General features: G+C 40.8%; 1 protein-coding gene across 4 annotated transcripts in view; it reads right to left on the reverse strand.

Moving 5' to 3' along the window:
- The window catches only part of ARFGEF3 (ARFGEF family member 3), a 96,657-nt gene that overhangs the window by 15,654 nt on the left and 60,432 nt on the right, over positions 1 to 20,571 (reverse strand). For all 4 annotated transcript variants that reach the window (XM_055714107.1, XM_055714106.1, XM_055714104.1 and 1 more), the window contains 15 exons: positions 19,170 to 19,277; positions 18,701 to 18,916; positions 18,334 to 18,444; positions 16,810 to 16,960; positions 15,468 to 15,782; positions 13,800 to 13,933; positions 12,125 to 12,270; positions 10,380 to 10,559; positions 9,855 to 9,999; positions 8,621 to 8,743; positions 6,228 to 6,331; positions 4,524 to 4,668; positions 1,716 to 1,844; positions 985 to 1,161; positions 299 to 413 (listed from right to left, as the gene is read on the reverse strand). In XM_055714107.1, the coding sequence (XP_055570082.1) occupies positions 299 to 413; positions 985 to 1,161; positions 1,716 to 1,844; positions 4,524 to 4,668; positions 6,228 to 6,331; positions 8,621 to 8,743; positions 9,855 to 9,999; positions 10,380 to 10,559; positions 12,125 to 12,270; positions 13,800 to 13,933; positions 15,468 to 15,782; positions 16,810 to 16,960; positions 18,334 to 18,444; positions 18,701 to 18,916; positions 19,170 to 19,277 (2,299 nt within the window). The remainder of the gene's footprint in view (positions 1 to 298; positions 414 to 984; positions 1,162 to 1,715; positions 1,845 to 4,523; positions 4,669 to 6,227; positions 6,332 to 8,620; positions 8,744 to 9,854; positions 10,000 to 10,379; positions 10,560 to 12,124; positions 12,271 to 13,799; positions 13,934 to 15,467; positions 15,783 to 16,809; positions 16,961 to 18,333; positions 18,445 to 18,700; positions 18,917 to 19,169; positions 19,278 to 20,571) is intronic.

Consider the following 20,571-nt stretch of genomic DNA (forward strand, 5'->3'; position numbering starts at 1 on the left):
GGACCCTTGATTATTTTCCTAAGGATTAACTATTGACTGACTGCATATAAGTAATGTATGAGTGCTTTTTATGGGAATCATACACATAGTAATGCCTAAAATTACTGGTTCTGAAGCAGACTGAAAACAGCAGGAAAAGGTTGGTAAAGTCTAAAATTCATTATTTCAATAACAAGAGATAGATATATTGTAGACTTCTTTTGAGATATTGACCGACGTAAGCAGTCCACAAGTTCTTCAAAGATATAGACTTTTTTTTTTTTTTTAATATCCTAACAGAGTGAACAAACTGTGTTACCTGATACAAGAGCAGCCAACTCTGGAAATAATTTCTGTTGGTTCTGCTACACAGGCTACCAGCAACTTGAAAAGATCTTTCAGCATAGTATTGATCATATTTTCATAACCAATATCTATAAGGAAAAGACAGACTGGTTTTAACATAATTGCCTTTTCATTATAATTAAACAGTCTTATTAAACTTACTGTTATTCAGACTTTTGAAAACCAAATTCCTTTTATGCAGTTATCACTGGAGTTCAATTTTGAAACGTGTCATATCAAACTGGAATAAGAACAATCTTTTTGATGTTAACAATATAAAATGTCTGGACTAAAGTGGTACTGTAGAAATCCTGTTAGATCCTGTTTCTGCTAGTCTAGTTCTTTATGATCAAAGTCTCAGTATCTTCTTTTAGAAAGTATAATGTAGACTGTGATGACTTAATTTTGAAGACAGCCCTGCTCTGAGCAGGAGGCTGGACTCAGTAGCTTCCATAGGTACCTTACAATTTATTTTCTTTTTCCATAATTCTAAACCCTATAAAGAAAGAAAAAAAACCCTCAAATGGACAGAAATTTTCAGCCCTCCTATTATATTTGAGCAACCAAAAGCAATGAAACCATCTCCCCAAGTAACTGTTCAGTAACATGCCCCTGACGACTGTCAGTAGACATGTATGTACATACAGTACAATGACATACCTGAGTGTATGAAATTTTGAATGTGCTCCACTACAAGTTCACAGGAAAGGCCAATGGCATGCTTGAAATTAGCAGATGCCACATCCCAGTAAGAATGGTCACCATGGCTGCGATGGAGCCAAAGAGACATCGTGGGAAGAAGAAGATGTACAACTGCATAAATGCCAAATCCTGGTCCTTAAAATAAACACAATTATGGTTGTATATTTTTGCTTACAAAGCCTACATGCACAGCAAATTCGCTAAGCTGTTCCAAGCTTGAGGCCAGGGATGATGCTAAAGAAAGCAGGTTCTGAAACATTTTTTGTGGGATGAGAGAGGTAAGCAGTTTGGGATTTAGTTGTGAGGTAATATTACACGAACATTTAGCCAACTGTTTACCTGCTGTCTTTCCCAGCAGGTCTACAGGATTACATGATTTTCTTTTTCCATTTCCTGGACACCAGGCAAACGTTTTCTGTGGCTAGGACATCAATAGAGTACCGCACCTCTTTATTTGTGCAGTAAATCTAAGAGTATGTTCAACAATACTTTTACAAGACGCCTTTTGTCAACATAGAACAATTCACTAACTGGAACAACAAATCATACTCTAAGAAAATCCCTTTCTATTTGAGAATGTCTCTGTGTAGCTCTAGTGTCAGTAACACACTTTACAGAAGTGGTTTTGGATTCTAAGAGGTTCGGGTTAGGGCTCTGCTAGCTCATGTTTTATCAAGCCCTTTCATTACCAGGTGTCTTGGCAACATCCCTCAGCAATTCAAAGAGCAGATCCAAAGTAGGAGGCTGGTGCTGACGGGGACAGTTGGATATGGCAGTTGTTAATTCTTCCAGCAGAATAATCCAGACATTGATAAGGCCTACAAGTAGGGAAACAATGATTAAAAATCATGAGTGAGATACTGCACTGACCACAGGTGGAACTTGTCCTCAGAAAGTGACAGAGGCTAAGAAATTAACTAACTTAAAGATCATGGTTTCTTGCGTGTTCACTGTTGCTGCGTAATGGTTGTGGGCAACAGCAATTTTTTAAATTGCCTCCTTTTCCTTCTCTTTGTATTAAGTTTGTATTTTTTCCCATCCTTCCTCCTCCACATACACCTTGTTCTGGTCTTCTTTCTTAGTTCACTACTTCCACTAGTTCAGTCTTTTTATCTTCAGTTTTGTTTGTTGTTTTTTTTTCCATGGGACATTTTACATATCTCACTACCGTTGCACATGCTGCCCAGAATGGATTGTACTCATTTAGATTATGCTTTTAGGTAAGGAACCTAAGGTGATTAGCTAGGATTTAACTGGCTCTATTTGGTACCCAGAACTGAACAGCAATAATACCTCAGGCTGCCTCACAAGTCATCTTTAGATGTTAAGAGGTCACAGATAGAAGAATATTAAATGTGGATAGGGCAGAACTGGACAACTACAGAACAGCAGTTCGGATACAGGTAGTACTGTGAGTTCATATCTACATTACCAAACATGTATCTCCTAAAATATTATGGGATATAAATAGTTTTTAATAGAATTAAATACCATCTTAATAGAAGATGGTTAGGAACTGCTGCCCTTTAATTTTGCACAGATCACTTAAGTACTTGCTAGTTCCCCATGATATTCTGAAAGACTAGAAGCATCTTGTGTATTACACTCATAATGCTCCTGCAATATATAGTGTTATTCTTGAGCTAAGTCTCCTTAAAAGGCTGTGGGTTTATCAGGCTAAAATGGATTTTATTTTGGTCCGTTTTCTCTGCCACTGGTAGCCATGCTGCTGTAGTCTGTGTCTGCATGATGCTTGTTGGCTAATTATGTTCCAAAAGCAATAAAAAAGGCTGTAAGGGAACTTTGTTTAAGACGCGCTAAATTCACTGACTGCAAGAGTCTTCCTGAGAATCAAGGAAAAAACAGCGAAATCATTACTTAGTAACTGGGTCATCATTTATTTATTCACACCATTTCCACAGGCCAGTATGTATGGTGGCATTGTTTGAAGTCATACAGACTTTAATGATATTTCTAGATAAGGGAACAGCACCAATCACTCAGCATGAAATCTGGGTATCTTCAAATCTGGAAGAACTGAGTATCTTTTAGAAATACCCTCTTTAAGAGTATGGCATGGAATCAAACAAACTATGAAAATACACTGCACCACCATATGGCAAAGCGGGCTAAAACATTTTGCCCCATCTTGGTACTGACTTTCAGCGCTAGAATGCCAGGTGAAGCACTGTCTTCTGTCTTGATAAAGTCAGTTTGCCTAGCAATGTTCTAACACCATTACCAGCTAAATAAAGATAAGGTGAAAGTTTCAGTGCTTAGCTCTGACAAGAGCCAAATCAGAAGGTTTCTTTGCTGCAGGGTGGCATTTTTATTTAGAGCAAGCAAGACATTAATAGGCAGAGCCACTTCAGAACAGCAGGCAGCGGTGCTCACCTCAGATGGGGAGACCCTTGGTCAAGTCCCAAGCCTGACTCAAAGCAGAGACTTCAGTGACTTGGGTCTCCCACATCCCAGGTGACCATCCTAAAATTTCCAGACAGAAGAAAACCGAAAACAGAAAGAAGAAAGTAAGAGTTGGTTGTTTTTTTTAAAAAAGCCCAACACTAGGACTTGCGGTTTGCTTTTTTCAGAAAGCAGCTTTTCTCTCCTTTATCCAGGGTAGCAGTGGAACAGGACAACCCATGTGATGGAACAGCCTATATAAAATCAGGTACCACAAGTCATTCTGTTGAGGCATGTGAATGAAAGGCACTGGAGTCAGCCTGCTTTCTGCCTGGTTGGAGCTGGCTCTTCACAGAGGCGGCCAGGTCAGAACAGCTCAGTAGTTCAGATATTCAAAAGCATCTATACTGCTTTGAAGGGCCATCACTAGTCCAGAAGCAGTAAGGCTGCATTCCTGTACCGCTTGGCTCTGCACAGATCTAGTTCATCAAGCACCTGATTAATCCACAACCCACATAGCCACACAAATAATCAAGAGACAAATGCTGCTGGTTTTTCTGGAGGTCATAGTGCTTTCTATGGACTATAGAAATACACCATTTAGTTCAACAGACCACAGAACATAAGTTTGGAACCGTATTTAAACAATTATTCTTTATCTTTCTAAACTCCTACTCAACAGTGGTATTTTTTCTGTTAAAGGAAAACCTGCCAATATAAACCTTAAAAGGTTTTCACTACTTTACTTCAGCTGTAGTCCAGAAAGTATTTTTGTGTTAGCTTTCAGAGATACAAACTCGTTGTATTATGCATATCAGGATAATGAACATATTATCTATTAAAATAATATAATTTTGTCTCAAGAGAGGGGCAGTATTTTTCTTCTATCGAACTGTATCTTTTAACGTAAAGAAAGTGACATGACCTGAACTTTCAAGTTCTGTGTGCATGCGAGTGTGGGTAGACAGCAGGGATATGATAAACTATGAAGTTTTTACCTTCCTTTTTGCTTTCAGCAGTGACAATTTAATTTACAGTCACAAGTGGAAGAAGCAATTGATTGATTCCACATTTACTGTTTTTAATGCACTTACCAGTGTCGTCATCAAAATCAGAAAGGATGCACTCAATGCCATCCTCACTGCTGGCTGACTGCTCCTGCACTCTTCGGGGCAAGTTAACCAGCCGGCCACTGAGGAAGATGGGTTTCAAGGGCATTTTATAGATTTTGGCTAACAACTTGAGAAGGCAGGGGGAGGGGGGGTGGGGAGGAGGGCAGGGAGGGAAGAAAGAGAAGAAAAGATAAATATATATGGGAAAGTTTGTAAAAGCTATCACATACAACATAGGTAAGTAAAATAAAATAAAAGCTACAAAAGCAGCATAATCTCAGCAACTGTTCTGTTCATTCCGCAACAGTGTAAGTGAAGAACAACTAGAGGCATAAGTCTTCTGTTCATTTACAAGTAAGGGGTGTCAGGGGGAGAAAGAGAGGGAGAAAAGCAATTTAAATAACACAGTCTTGGGAAGTGAGTGTGGTCCCTCCTCATTTCTGAAGACAAATGTTACTACTTACTGATTGCACCTATGACCTAAAAAGCTCCACTGGCTGTACACAGAAAATTTTGGAGCTCTGAAGGAGTAAGTAAACACTGACAAAAGGACCTGTACAGGTTTACTTCAGAGCTTCATTGCCTGGGTTGTCCATTACATAACAAATGCAAGTTTTGCAGAATTGTGCTATAGCTGGGACGCTACCAGTATTTTACCAGACCTTTCTAAACCATGTATTTGCAATATACAGACAGGATTTATTTTTAACATCCTTCTTCTTCTACTGGCTAGTTAAAAGGTGTAACCAGATAAAAATGGCTGCTTCTTTAAAAGAGGAGAAAATATTTCTTCCTCACTGTGGACTGGGGTTTGTAAGAATGAGGAAGAGTGATGTGATACACATAGCACATACATAGAACATACATTAGATATACACACAGATATCCAACTATATTTTTTTAGGTGAACAAGATCACAAGTACAGTTTGATATGTCTGCTGTTTATTATTCTGAGCTGCCTTATTCTTTCCTTCTCCTCTCAGCCTGTGTACTGAATCCACCCATTACTCTGAATTTAGATATTAAGTCCTTTCAGCTACAGTGATATCTTTTGTTATACGTTTGTATTGTACCCAGAAAAAACATGGCCTGGGTCCAAAAAAAAGACCTCCAGGTACTACAGAAATACAAACATTATAAAATCAGACAAAAACTATCCTAATAACCCTGGATAATAATCCGTAATGTGTGCAAGGAGATTACAGGAAACATGCCAGCATTCCAGCATTCTAATTGTTAGAGATTTGCCCTGAGCTTCAGATAAGTTTTCATGGTACAGATAAGCTGCTGCTGCGTTTTAGAGGGTGTAACCTGTTGCTGTTCTTCAGATCTGAGAATTCTCGGGGGTTTTTGTTCTCCATTCCCAACACTGTTTATGGTAACTATTTAAATAAGAATGAATGTAGCTTTGAATATGTCACTACTAGGTTTTGAACATTCACACTTTCCACATGCTCCTTGGGTCTGAGTGTTTTTACCTCCTCAAGTTTTCCACCATTACCTGCCCTAGAAGGTGTAAGATTCCTTCAGATCACACTTTCCTTCTGGCAGTGCAGGTTATTACCATCAGGCTTACCACAAATCCTGTGGTATTCATGCAAACCAGCTAACCATTGATGCATAGCCCAGAGTTTGGAACAGTTTCCTAGGCCAGCTTAGTACCTGTGTAAGATTGTCCACTATACCTGAGAACATCTCCTGAGGTAATCAAGCGCGGGAAGGCACAAGTCTGTAGATGCAGATCCTAATCCTGGCACACAGTCACCCATCTCCTTACAATCTACTTCCCCTGCGGACAGGAAAGGCAGCATTGGGAAGGACAGAAGACAAACAAACATAGCATTAGTTTTCCTTTTTCATTCAGTTGTGCCCTAATGTCTGAACAGAACCCAGAAAACATCTTTTGTTTGATCTTATTAGATGACAACCAGATGACCCTCATACAAACAACAGAGTAATATTGGTCACAGTTTATACATGGACTTTTATATGAATAAATGCTTTAATAGATACATGCCTATTTAGTAACTCTTTAGTAGAGCCTTTGGGAGTTCTTATAATCATACCTTATAGTCATCTGTCATATTGACTCCCACTTTTTTCCACAAGTGTATGAATTACTTGCTCAAATTCACCCTTCACTCAATTAATGTACTCATTTTTTTCTATTCATTTGCACCCCAGTGCCCTGGCAAATGCTTCTACCACAAGTTTTTCCTTCTAGTTTATTTACTTCTTAAATACAACATTTTATGTTTTGTGCCACAATATTTCCTTCTACTAATTCAGATGTCAAGGTCTCATAGTTTCAGCTGTAAGATGTCCTCAGGCTCTAGTGTCTCAGTGTGACAGGTATTACTAACTCTGTGGCATGAGCAGTCTCCTACTTTTAGGTCAGCTTCACTAAGAGTATTAAATAAGCAGGTCAGTTCCAAGGCATCCTGTTGCAGAGCTCCTCCCTGGATAACTCCACTCACTCCACTATCTTCCCTGTCTGCACAGCCTGTTCTCCTCCCCTCTCAGGCAACGTTCTGCCCATTCTAGAATATCTGGCTCAAAACCATTTTTCCTTTTTAGCCAAATCTGAAGCTTTACTCAATACCTATATACATTAACATTTTATTGTCTTAAAAGCTATTCCTCTCATAAACCCCACAAGATTATATTAATACCTTTTATTAAATCCTACTTTATCTCCTTTGACTGCATTTATTTGCTTTTTCTATGCCCTTAACTGTTCCCTCCATAATGCACTTTAAAGTCTTGTCTACTATTGAGATCAGCTAAGTCAGACAGTGAAGTCTGAATCCTTTAGTTTTATGTTAAAATGCACATAAATGCACATAAATATTTGTTATTGCCTAGTACTGAAGTATCTATATGTATAGTAGACTATACAGAAGTCCTACTGCCTTTAATACAAAAAAAAAAGATCTTGCTTTTTGACATGTGACCATAAAGCAGATAAGTTTATCTCATGAAAGCAAGAAACCTAAAGAAATATGACAGGCTTTTAAGTTCTCCAGAAGGAACACGAGTTCCCTCTACTGGTACTGGCCATGCAAGTTTTTTTTCTCTTTTGTAGTAATAACTATAATTCTGGTCTGTCACCACAAGCTGAATTCTGCACCCATTGAAATCAATGGTGAAACAGCTTAATAAGATGAGCTAACGTTAAAGACTAGGTCTGCTGCAGTTAGGTGCTTCAATTAAACCCGTCACTTACAGACCTAGATACCTCTGTGCATTAATACACATATAAAACACAAAAGCCCCATTCTACCACTCATTAGAAGTTTTGCAATTTACGTAAGGGGAAAAAAAAAAGAAGTCATTGCTACAGTTCAGTGAAAAGGGTCAAATTCTAATGATCAAGGCAAGCCAGGGAACACATGGGGGCAGAATGACCCAACATCATTTACTTTTGTTCTGAAGTCTGGTGAAGCACCACAACTACTCTGCAGGGTTACCTTGACTTGACATGCCTAGTCTCCGCTGCCCTCAGTAACACAACAAAGAACACCTAACCACGGGAACAGAGTGTTGTTAGTTGCAAAGCTCATGATCTCACTGAAGGTTCAGCAGGTTTTCAGCACTGCATATGCCAAACTACTGCTGCTGCGGTGGGCAAGGCTAGAAAGGAGCCATATGGCTTTGACCACCGAATGCAAAACGTACCGTGTTCTGTTGCAGACAATCCATGCTGTCACTGCACAGTGCCAGCCCATTTCTGCAATATTCTGGGTTTTGGTGTTGGGTTTTTTATTATTATTTATTTCATTATTTAAATTAATATAAGCAAGTCCTGATGAAAATTAAGATCAAACGAAGCAGACATTTAATAGTGAGATGCATCTCTGCTGCTACAATAACTTGAAGAATTGATACCATTAAAAATGTTCCTGAAATAATCCCTTGGTCTTGATTTTATTTTGTTAAAGTATTCTGGACTCAATTTCTTGACTGCCTTTCTCTTCATTACCATACTATGTATTACATGACTGAATTCTCCTATTCTGCAGGGTCAAGTTTGACACACCGTGACTTAATAGCATAATAAGAAAATGAAAATATTTACCCAGTCCTTTGACAAACTTCATAAGGCACATAATATAACTGGTGGCAGCGTTGGCAAAGACCTGGATGCTGTCTGTGTTTAGAAATGCTTCAAAGACATCAAACACCGGAGCCTGGCGTTTCCCTGTGGAAATAACAAGATGAGAACTCTTCCCCATCCGCCATAAAGGTAATTTTCCAACAGTTTTTCAGCAATTTAACTGAATCTGTAGAATCTCGTCTGTTCTGGGCAGAGACAGAAATTAGCTTAGAAGTAAAACCTCCTCTTGCTCCAGAGGCAACTCTGGTAGCCCTTCACAGGAAGAAATACGGACTCCCTCCTCTGCCTTACATCTATGAAGAGTGTCAGCTGATGCCTGCCCAAATGGTAAGAGCAGGTTTGAGCTTTTCAGCTCAGGAGGTTTCTGGTTTAGTTTTTGATAACTGCCAAGATGACAGCAGTCACGTGGGAAAACTATTCAGACTGTACAGTAACAGAATAGCCTTGCTTTTCCTAAGCAGATTATCAGTCTTCAAAAGCTGTATACACTTGCATTTAGCCATTGACCATAACAGATCTGAAAGACAAAATTTAGGAGGAAACCATATCCCTTACATGTGACCTGTAACATTTCAAAATACCTTCTAGTGTGGCAAAAGCACAGCTTTAAGTGACTTTCTCATACTACTCAGTTTCCATACAAGCAAACACCTCTAGGAGGGATGCAGAATTATTCTTACAGCAAACGTGCCTTGTAAAAGTGCTAGAAATTTACTGCCTTCTGATTAAGTGCCTGGACAAGCACTTGCCTAGAGTATCACACTAAGTTACCCTGATCTATAAGAGTGATAGGTTTCACATAGTTAAGAAAGACAGTCCACATGAGATGCGGTGGTTGTACACAGTATGCTTTTCTTTCTCTAGCAGGACAGTAACAAGTGCCCAGCCAAGCTCAGCACTCCTGCACTCCTGTTTTGCTCAAAAGTATTTCAGTAGGTTTGAGGCATTTCTTTCTCATTCTACTCATCTGCCAGAATCTAGAGGATAAAAAGTCAGAACAATACCTCTGCTTTCCCTCCCACCCCAACTAATAAACCAGATACTTCAGTACAGTCCTGAAGTATCGCAGTGCCGCTGCTAAGTGCCACTGTTCAGGTAGGGCGTTTAAATGGAGTTATAGTTAGTTATTATGTCCCCAAGGAATAAGACAGGGAAACAAAAGCACACATGAGACAGTCAGTACATAAGTCCTTACCCACAGAGTATTCTCCTACAAGGTACTCTTTAACCTCTGACTTGCTGCTGCTGTGCACTGTTTCCAGAGCACTGAACAGGGGTCTCCATCCTGACTGGATCTGGGTAGAACACATTTCCACCAACTCTCCTATAGAGGTGACCACCTGCAGACAGTGTAGGAGAGGTTAAAAAATAAAACCAAACCCCAGAACTGGTATATAGATGGACCTTCAGAAGGAATGAAGATGGCTTTAAACACATTCTCATATGTCAATACGTCAGTCTAGACTAATTCAGGATTTTATCTTTTAGATAATAGAGAGGTTCTATTTAATTGTTCTAAAGCCAGTTGTACTGTCTTTGTGCTTTGCCACAATGCTGGCTTAGGTAGGCAGAGCCTTCCCGACTCCTTGAAGATGATTAAGAGGCACCATTTGAAGGGAACTTGGGAGACACTCTTGAGTGGACCAAGTGCACTCTGGAAAGCATCCACCTTTTGGGCATGGGAGGCCAGATACAGACACCGTGATCAGGGCCAACTTGCCTGGTCTTGGACATCCTCATCACACAGCTCTAGCTGCATGATACGCTCAAAGGGGCGGAAAAGCGCTTCATTAAAGTGAAAATGAGAAGGCTCATTCCAGTCTGTCAGCATTTCAGTAAGGATGTCATGGATGAAGGAGACAGCCTTCCGAGACACGTGCCTCTCCTTATGACAGGCAGCCTGCAGAGAAAGGAGGAGTATTAAAGTTTGTCCAAGCAAAAAGTTTGCTTTTAGTGAGACACTTTTAAAGGAGATAAGCACTTTATGTTGCTGAAGCCTAAAAACGGCTTCATGACTAATGTGACTAGGGACCCCACTAATGAAAATGGGAGAGTACTGCCATGGAAACGGATGACTGAGACTCTGAGTTGCTTGGAGTCCAAAGATGCATGAAGGTTTGCTGACAATTCAAAAACTGCAGAGCTAAAAACAAATAAATAATAAACCCCCCAGAGCAGAAATTGTGTGAAATGTTGTCTTTTGTTTCTACCATGTGACCGTTTTTCCCTTTAAAAAGGTAGTTTCTGCATATATTCACCATACCTATCTATGCATGACCAAATGTCAGTTTTTATTTGGCTATTTATGGAACTTAAAAGTGAGAAGGATCTCATCACTTTTGGAAGAGCTATTAAAAAAATTAAACCATCGGTGAATCTGGATATAAATTTACTGTTTTGAACAACCATGCAGGTTTTGCTAAATTCTGTCCTTTCCCTGATGCTGCTTCTTCCCAGTAATGCCTTCATCTGCACTGAAGTCAACCAAATAGACTGACCAGCCCCGCATTCTAAAAAAATGGAAGGTACTTGAGTTTAAACTGGCTTGGGATCTTAAGAGAGTTGGAAATTTTCAGTATGTGAAAAGCATTTGAAGCGGTCTCAGGCATCTAAAGGCAAGCGAGACACTAGTTTTCAAGATAAAGGGCTGTTAAAGCATACAATAAAATAATTCTCTGCTATTTCTACTTCACTTAGAGGGATTCCACTGAGACTCCAATGTCTAAACTCTGTTGTAATATAGTCCACCCATTTCTTGAGTCAGTGAAATTAAGTGCTATGGCAATTTACTGAACAGCTCATCTCAAAACTCCAAAGCAGCATGCTGCCAGTAGACTTGGGCAGATGACCTCACCAACAGAAAGAAAGCAAGTACTGCACGTTTATTCATACAAACGATACAAATCAAAACACTCCGAAAAGTTAAGACACCAGCATTTCAGCAGGTAAGACTGAATGTTTGGCTGAGGAAAGGTCATTTGTTAGGACTGAAATTCATTACGTGCTGCTACTGACATGCCACTGCCCAGGGGTAACAAGGAAGGAGAAGGAAAGGAAAAAATGTCACCATCCTCTCAGTTGAGCTGGCTTTATGTGGGAAAAGAGAGCCTGTATCCTTTTATAGGAAAACTTGCAAGGACACAGACCTTGACTGGGAAAATAGGTAGATGGAGAAGTTACTTGTACCCTCTTAGGATGGTTTCCATCACATCCATCACATCCACAGAAGAAATACATTGCAAAAATTCAACACGCTGTCACTGGACCTGCCCATTTCAGTTATTTAAAAGTGCACTCCTCAGTGGCAGTATCACAATAATTGAGACAGTGTATACAATAACCCAACAGGAGTGTAACCAGATTTGACAATGTTGAGGGTTGATACGCATTTTAGGAGCTCTCTTCTCCAGCTTTTGCAGCCTTGCTATCTCCTGCACATATTCCCATTTTCTCCCCAACTCCTACCTCTACAAGGTGCGGTGCCACCAGGCTCCAGCAGCGCATGAGATGGAGCAACGGGCGAGATTTACTCCTTACAATTCTGAGCATGGCATCACCAAGTCGGAACAAGTGAAGTGCGCTTCTCCTGTCCTGGGTAGATTTTACTTCACCTACAAGAAAGTATAAGAAAATAAATGCAAGCTAACAACAGCTGCTCCTCCATCTCTAGATGTCTAAATTGGAATATAAATCAGGTTAGAAATTATTAGTATTGTCTGGGCGAAGGCAAGGAGGGTGATGGAGAAAAAAAAAAGAAAAAAAATAAATCAAACTAAAATACAGCCTATGCCTCTACAGGTAGAAGACCAGGAGATGGACCCAAATTTTAAGAACGATGTGTTAAACACATTTTATTTTTCTTAAGCGATCTTATTTTGGCAAACTTTTTAAAGGGATGGGCTTGGAGAAGTAAAGCAAAAAAATTAAGCAAGGAGTTAAATAATTAAGACCCACAATAGCAGCTGCAAAACCCTTTGGTGACATCTACAGGAAAGAATATAAACTGCAAATTATTTAGTTTTGGTTTGTCCTTTTGTATTTCTTATCAAGCAAAGGATATGAAGCAGAGAATGTCAGAAAATACTTTATTGTTCCCCAGCCAGTAATACTTGTTATCTCCTATTGAAAGGGATTCATCTTCCATTGCTCTTACAACATCTGGAAAGACACTTCATTCTCTCATTTAAAATATGCTGGTGCCTTTATCTCTAATGAAAGACGCAATCAGGGGGTATACCACTTTTAATATATATTACAAAAATTCAATTAATTGCTGTACCCTAATTTTAATTTCGTTATAACTAACTACTGTTGATTGAACACTATGCACCTGATAAGAAGTTCACTATATATTAAAAATAAAGTATGAATGTTGAGGCCTGGAGACAAGCAAGAGCAAAAACTGAACAACTTGGAGTGTTACATGGAGAAAATGACAAGTAGTGCTTCAAGCAGAGGCGAAACTGATTGAACTGGAGACATACACCAGATAAAATCCATGTCTGCTACAGGACAGAACAAAACCCGTATGATTAATGTAACTTCTACAGCCACAGTCGAATATATTCCTCTGGGTCCAATCCTGCTCTATTTGAGACAGTGATGGAAACGACAATTTGGAGGCTCTGCACTGTAAGGTATATGCTCCACTTGGCTGGGGAAGAGCAAGACAAACCCCACTGCTTCATTTAATGTTCTTCACTTGTGTGCTTTGTTTGCTATCACCCATTTCCTGAACACTTCTGAGGTTATCCCACTGTCAAATGCCTAACCTAAATCCACCGTCTTACGTCTACATTCACCCGAGTTCCCTAACTGGATCAGGCTCTAAAATGGAGCTGTGAGTAAATACCTGTGGATAACTAACACACCCCAAAGTCAAGAACCAAATTAATGTCCTCTGAAGTGTTTCATAGCAGGTGTGGATGCAGTCCCTGTCCAAAAAAAGCACTCAACATTTTCTAAAGACTTTGAATCACTCCTACAGAAAAAGATCTTACTAGACTACGTGCTGTGTTTTATTTACCCCTTGAAATTTCAATTGGAAAAATTAAAATTGTAGGAATACAAAGCAATTTCTGTAAGCAATACAGTTGTATATGAAACACAGAATTCTGTAAGGGATCTTCAGGCAATTTACCTGGCATTGCTAGGGAGTAATCAACTGTATCTGTGACTGAATGGAAAAGCTGGGCCTGAGAAGCCTTCTTGAGCTGGTAAAGGAAGCCTGCCAATGCCATCAGGTTTAACTTGTCAGCAGCATCTTCAAAGAGCCTGTGAGTGAAAGAACAGGATCTAATTGAAAAATTCATGAGATGCAGACTTAAAAGCTTATGTAGGAGAAACCCCCTTATCTGTACATGGCTACTATGTGTTGCCTTTGGTGACACATTGAGCTAATGAGGACTTCTTCATTTATACATGCTACAGAAAGACTTTGATCCAGAAGCTTTATTAATTGGAGGGTAGAAAGCAGGGTGCTGTAGGACCAGCCAGAACCCTTCCAAGGTTCAACTGCAGTATTACAACCAAAAATTCACTTTTTCAAGGAAACTTCCTCATTTACTGTATCTTAATTGCTATAAGCAGTTCGTGAAACAGTAATCAAAAAACAGTGAGAATATGCCCAGTCCGCAACACTGATCATGATAGCTTCATTGACTTCAGAGTTACACCAGTTTGCGCCATCTGAAGTTACAGCCCCTTGCATAAAAAACAAATTACTTCAAGTCTTAGACCTAGAGTTACTGTACCTGAATTGCTATTTTGGAATATAAACAAGAGTTGTTATTTTCAGCTGCAATAAGCTCTTAATAGTTAAAATCTGCACCCTTAAACCAGTAAACATGCTTACACAGGAGGTGGCTTCCGCAGAGATTAGTGAAATTTCACATGGTGCAGCCATAAGTTGACACAAAGACGATTTTCTGACACTGTTTTCCATGAAAAACTTCCTATAGTCCTAGAAGACTGGGGATCAAGTCCTACTAATGCCTGCACTGAACTGAAAGTGCAGAAATCAGACCCGCATCATTAAAATTACGGTACTGCTATTCTCCAATCCTCAGAACCAAGTTGTATTGTGATGTTTCTGAATAAAAGGTACTTTCCACGCACAGTCAAATTCCTACAGGCAGTGTCAGTATGCGTTACTTTTTCCTCTGAACTTACCACCCTCTTATGAGCAGAGATTAAGAACGTAAAATGTCAGCTGGAGAAAAAAGGTTATTAGAAGCATGCAAACGCAGGAAATTTTCAATTCTAGCCTGGGCTGCCAAAAGAGTAACAGAAATAGTGAGAAAGTCTGCAACATAGTCTGCAGACTGGACTGTTATAGGGACATTTAACCTAGCCATTCTGTGATCATGCTTGGTAGCCCTTCCTCCTCCGGACATGCTGGGGCAGGCTGACAAGCTGTCCACACAGTCCTGACAGAAGCAGCTGCTTTCTAATTGACACTGTTCTTGTCACTCAGTACCTCACGAGAAGACACCCACTTATTTTGTCAACAGATTAATTTATATGCAAGCAACAAATCCACCCCTCTCAGGATACATTTGATTTACTTGGCATATTCACTGTTGTGCACAGACATACTCAGCCAGTACCAGCAGGACAAGTACTGCAGAGATGCAGAAACTCAGGTCTTTTAGGAACTGCTGGTTGTGATGCACACACAGCTCTTGTGAAACTCAACTGAAACAAGCAGCTGCAATGGACAAAGATCAGGTGACACTGTACCACAAAAGGTCCATTTTGGTCATGTTTTGGGAACAAGGATTCCGGTTCCTGACTACAATGCTTTTACCTGTCAGCTTGCGTGGAGAGCGTGAGAACAGCCTTGGCAGCACTGGTCCCACACAGCAGGCTGCCCCCACGGAAGTCAAAAGCTCTGCCCTTACTGCTCTCCTTGATGAGTTCCTGGATAGAAACCGGCTGAATGACAGGATTGCTGCTGAGGCTGGTCTCCTGCTCAGAGGTCAGCGCCTGGGGGGATTCCCCAGGCTCAGAGTCTGGGTGCAGCCCTCCAGATGCCTGCTGTGACTTGGTGATGGTAAGGGAGGGCTGGGGAGCACCATCACTGAAGTGGGTGTGCTCCAGCGTGCTGATGTACTCGCACACCCTGAGAACAGGAGAAGCAAAAGATTAATAAAACCCCCAAAACAACAACTCCTCCCCCCACTAATCACCAGAGTCACTGAAAAAATGCTTGGGTCTGCACTTCGGAAGCGAGTCAGAAGGATAGTGCAAGTACAGCTCTCAGCCGCCTCACAGCCCCATCACTGTGAGAAGCCAGCTTGCACGGAAACCCACTGCCAATTCACGGGCATCGATTTCTACGTCTGAACCAGATACAATGCATGTAGAGGGATTTTTAAAGGCCCGAGGTCATATGTTACCATTGTCTGGGTTGGACAACCCAGGCCTGTTAGTTGAAGTTGCAGAGCAGTTTTAAATAGTCCTGGGAACAAGCAGTGGGAGAAGGAAAACAAGCTATGCACAAACAAGAAGCCAGGTGCAGCGCAAGCCCTGGGAACCGCAAAATCAGCACACTCTGATCAGGCACCTGCAGCATGCCCACCAGTCAGCGACACGGACCCCCACGTGGCCCAGAGACTTTTATCCAATCACCCGTGTGTAAAGTCAGGTGAGCGGTCGGTTTAAGTTATAAATATGACCTGTTTGTTTAATAAAGTGAGCACGGCACGTAGCCATATTGGTGTGATTGTCGTGACTTGGCCGACTCTCCACAGGGAACCCTCTTTGAATGCACAGAACATTTTCCTCAAACTGTAAACAGACAATCTCTAAGCTCTCAGACTACCCATAGATAACCTGTCTTCTTACACCCTTTGGTCTCCCATGTGCCTAGATAGCAAATAGTTTAGTGGTGGTGCCTGAAAAACCCATTTTAGGTTCCTGGGTCTGACACAGTCTTCTGGTAACTTTGAAGTTTCTAAGCATTAATTTTGCCTCTGAATAGCAGTCGAAAACAGCACTGTCTCTTCTCCTACAGATACTGGCAGTGAACTCACCCTGACACTGTTTATACAGAACACTCCCAGAATAAGTAAGGTTCTTTTTCTCAGTCCCCGACTTCCAGACAACATGGCGTAAATTCTGTTTCTTTTGGGAAAGCTGGTGAGTACCTGAACACATGAGGCCAACAGTCCTGATTGTGGCTTCCCATCTCCAGGCCGACATTAAGAACTGCATCCATACACAGAACATGAGCAGTGTGCAGGCAGACTCCCTGCACCTTCCCCATCTGCTCCAGTTTCTGCTCCACTTTCTGTTTCACTGCAGCATGAAAAATAAATAAAAAACAGCATTAGCTTCTCCAGCTTTTTAAACAAACGTTGGTTTGTATATAGGGCAATGACAAACGTATAGTCTAAAAGTTATAAGCATGTGGATTTTAGACAAAAAACTAATCACACAAACCCATTTATTCCTAATAAACATAAGGCAGTTTTAAAACTAAAATCCCTTTTGATTGATCTGATATGCATGAAAAAAAATCAATGCCAGATTGACAGCCTCCACCCCCAAATTCAAATCTTGTTGCCCACAGAACAGATGCAGATTGCCAGTGATAGTACATCTCTCTCTTTGGAGCTGGCTGCTGGATATTTATTTATTTTTAGCAAAATCTCTTTCACTACAGAAAGAAAAAAAAAGAGTTTGTGGATTTCACATCTATGTCCATACAAGAGTTTCACCAAAGAGCTTTTGTTAATGGATACTCTTGTCAAAGCAAAACTAATCCTGATCTGAACTTCAAGCATTTGGACCTCATTCTTTTTCCTGAGAATCTCTGAAAAGCTTAGGTTTTAAGTGGAAACAAATGTTGAAGCTTTGCAAGCTTTCACAGAACAGATCTGTTGGCCTTTAGCCACCGCTACCACCTCCTCTTTGCTTCAGTGTGGCCTGGCCAACTAGCTTCAGTCTCATCTAGCAGAGCGGTCAAAAGCTAGTTTGTGCTCAGGCCTGTTCCGTTTTGTTTTGTCTACTGAGACACCAAATTTAAGTGCCAAGCAGGGTCATTTCTGCAACACGGTGTTTTATTATGGGCTTCTTGCCATTAGAAATCAGATGTCATCAGAGGAATTTTATGTGCTTCTCCAAACAGTCATTGGAGACAGCAGCTGACTTCACTGATTTCCACTGGGTTTGAAGTAGTGGTATAGAGATGCAAACTTTTTATGTTGTATCATTTTTTTTTATTCCAACTTCATCTAATGTGATTTAGAAATAGTTTTAAATATCTGATGATGAAAAAAGACAACCAAAGATGTACACAAAAGACAGGGAGAGGGACACAAACTCAGTTTATATTACCAACCAACACCACCCAAAAAAATGATTCCCTCATGCCATCTAGTTCTAGTATCACAAGACTTAAAAAAAGCATATTTCAAAAATGCTGTTGGCTTATTTGTTATTCCACTGATTATATTTGATATGGAACTGAAATTAGTATGACATAACGTTAAGAACCTAGGACAGCAGGACACGTACTGAAGTCTCTAGACATACATCCCATATGCCTAGAAGTGACCGGGGCACAGTAGTGGCATTCCTCTCCGTCCTTCTATGTGTAGCAAGGTACTTTCCAGTTGCATCTTTGCAGGCAACGTGAAATAAGGTAGGTAATATAATCACATAGTTACCTTGAGCTATAGTATCACTAGGCTCTTGGATTTCTTTTTCCTCTTTCTCTTCTTGGACACAGGAGGCAGCAGCCATTTGGGCAAGAGCTGATGCACAGTTAGCAGCAACTCCTGTAAAACACCACTACAATTACTGTTCAACCAGCATTCCCTCCCCAATCCCATGCAATCTCAGCAACAGGTTGTGTCAAGGAAAGTTGGCTGGATATGTCTGTGCTGTAGGGGAGGTGCATTCTATGGGGAGTCCTGCATTCCAGGTTCCTGTTCAAGACTGGAACAGGATACTGCTTTTCTCTCTCCCCAGTTCCTTCAAGGAAAGTTACCATCCTATTTGATAAGTCTGCCATGACATCCTACATAGCAGTACCTAGAGCACAGCTCAGTCTGGCTGCCCTCCTCAGTCCATCCAGGCTCACGCAGATGGAATCCTTCTCCTTTTGGTTCTGCTCCTTGGCTCCTTCTGCTCCCAAGATGAAGGCCAGTCCCTTGGAGCTGCCTGCCATGCGGCCAGTCAGTGGCGTGGACAAGGTATCAATCAAGTTCTTCCAACAGCCGATTAAAAGGTATCGGGCAAAAGCAACTCCTGGAGTGAGAAATGTATTACTACTACTACTACTGAAAAACGACACAACAACAGTTCTATCATCAGTGGTAAAAAACCAAGTCATATTTTGTCCTCTGCACGGCGAACTACCAACTCACATGTAGGATGTACTGATATACTTCCCTCAATGCTTAAACTGTTGTTCTAAACCACAACTTATCTGAATATGCTTACAGTATATAGCAACCCACTGCTGGTAGATACAGTTACGCTTGTAGTACAGTCGTAGTACCTGCAACAACAGAATCATCTGTCTTCCGGTTTTGGGAAAGAGGAGATTGAGCTGAAGCAGATGCCATCAATTGGCCACCAATTGCGCTGCTTCCCAAGCCATCGATATCTGCCAGAACATTAAAACCCAACAGATTACTTACTATTTGACACACGGATGATACAAGGAAAGCATCTTCCACAGGCTTGTTGTTCAAGTAAGTAGTAGCACTCCTGACTTCTCAGGTATGCTTTTCAGCTGCTCTTTTCTGGCAGCCTTCTGAAACCTTGGCATAAACATGAGCTGTGGCATCTTATGCTTTGCCCAGTATAACCAATGTTTTCTTGAAGAGGGGGAATATCCCACTCTCAAAAGTCCCCCACCCCTCCCTGCCCCAAAGCTGTATGGTCAACAGAACTCTCAGCAAAGATTTCATGGTATTTCTTAAGAGTTCAGAACTTCCCACACCCTTAAACTTCCATATTTCTTAGTATAACCTTTCAAATCTTGCTAAATCCTGTATCTAGATGTTTCCAGACCTCAGTCTTAGTCCTCAAGATGCACTGGGATCCTATGTCCTAGAGGTGGTATTTAGTAGACCTATATAGGTTCAATCTCAAGAAAAGAAATACAAGCCTTTCTCCAACACAACAAATGACCAGCTTCTCATAGAGTTTAATGTTAGGGACATCAGGTTGATTTCCCTTCTAGCAGCCCCTGTCTGCCTGCCTCTTCTCCGCCTACTTTATGGCTACTATTTTCCCAAAGTGTTTCTTTCAGCTTCCCAGCTCAATAGCTAAAAGCAACACCGAGCTCAATATAATTAGCAAAAAACTTTCAGAGCAGTGCCTTTTGATTACCAGTTAATAGCTCAGCTGAAGCCAGTGTTCTCCCCGCATGCACTTTTTTAATTACCTCTTTGTAGTCATACAGTATACACGTTCAAGCAGATAGTGCGTTTTATATCAATACAATATCAAGACCTCCTGCTGCCTTTCAGCTGATACAGTTTGATTTTTTTCCCCTCAAATGAAGCCAAGGATTGTTTTTAAGCATTTGTTAGAGGTGCCTCAGTGTTCAGCTTCTCTCTGGTGCCATTTGGCATATACCTGGCACAGCACAAATCTGAGCTAAGGGGAGCCCCATCTGTGGAATGCTTCCAGGATCAGACACCACTACTTATATTTGTATAGCACCACAGGCACACTGAAATAGCTTTGCTGTGACATCAAGGAAACAGCAGCCTTACTGCTTATCATAAACAGGTACCAAGTCTACCAGAACTGAAGCTAACAGTGAACAAACTTATTCTCCCTGTATTCCAGGGACAGTCTGTTGTTAAACCCACGCTTCTAAAGCTTTCTGCCTGACCCAAAACAAACACTTAAGTACCTGCCAACTACATTTCATTAAGTCCTCCTCT

The sequence above is a fragment of the Falco cherrug genome, chromosome 6, assembly GCF_023634085.1.
Source record: "Falco cherrug isolate bFalChe1 chromosome 6, bFalChe1.pri, whole genome shotgun sequence".
Lineage (NCBI taxonomy): Eukaryota > Metazoa > Chordata > Aves > Falconiformes > Falconidae > Falco > Falco cherrug.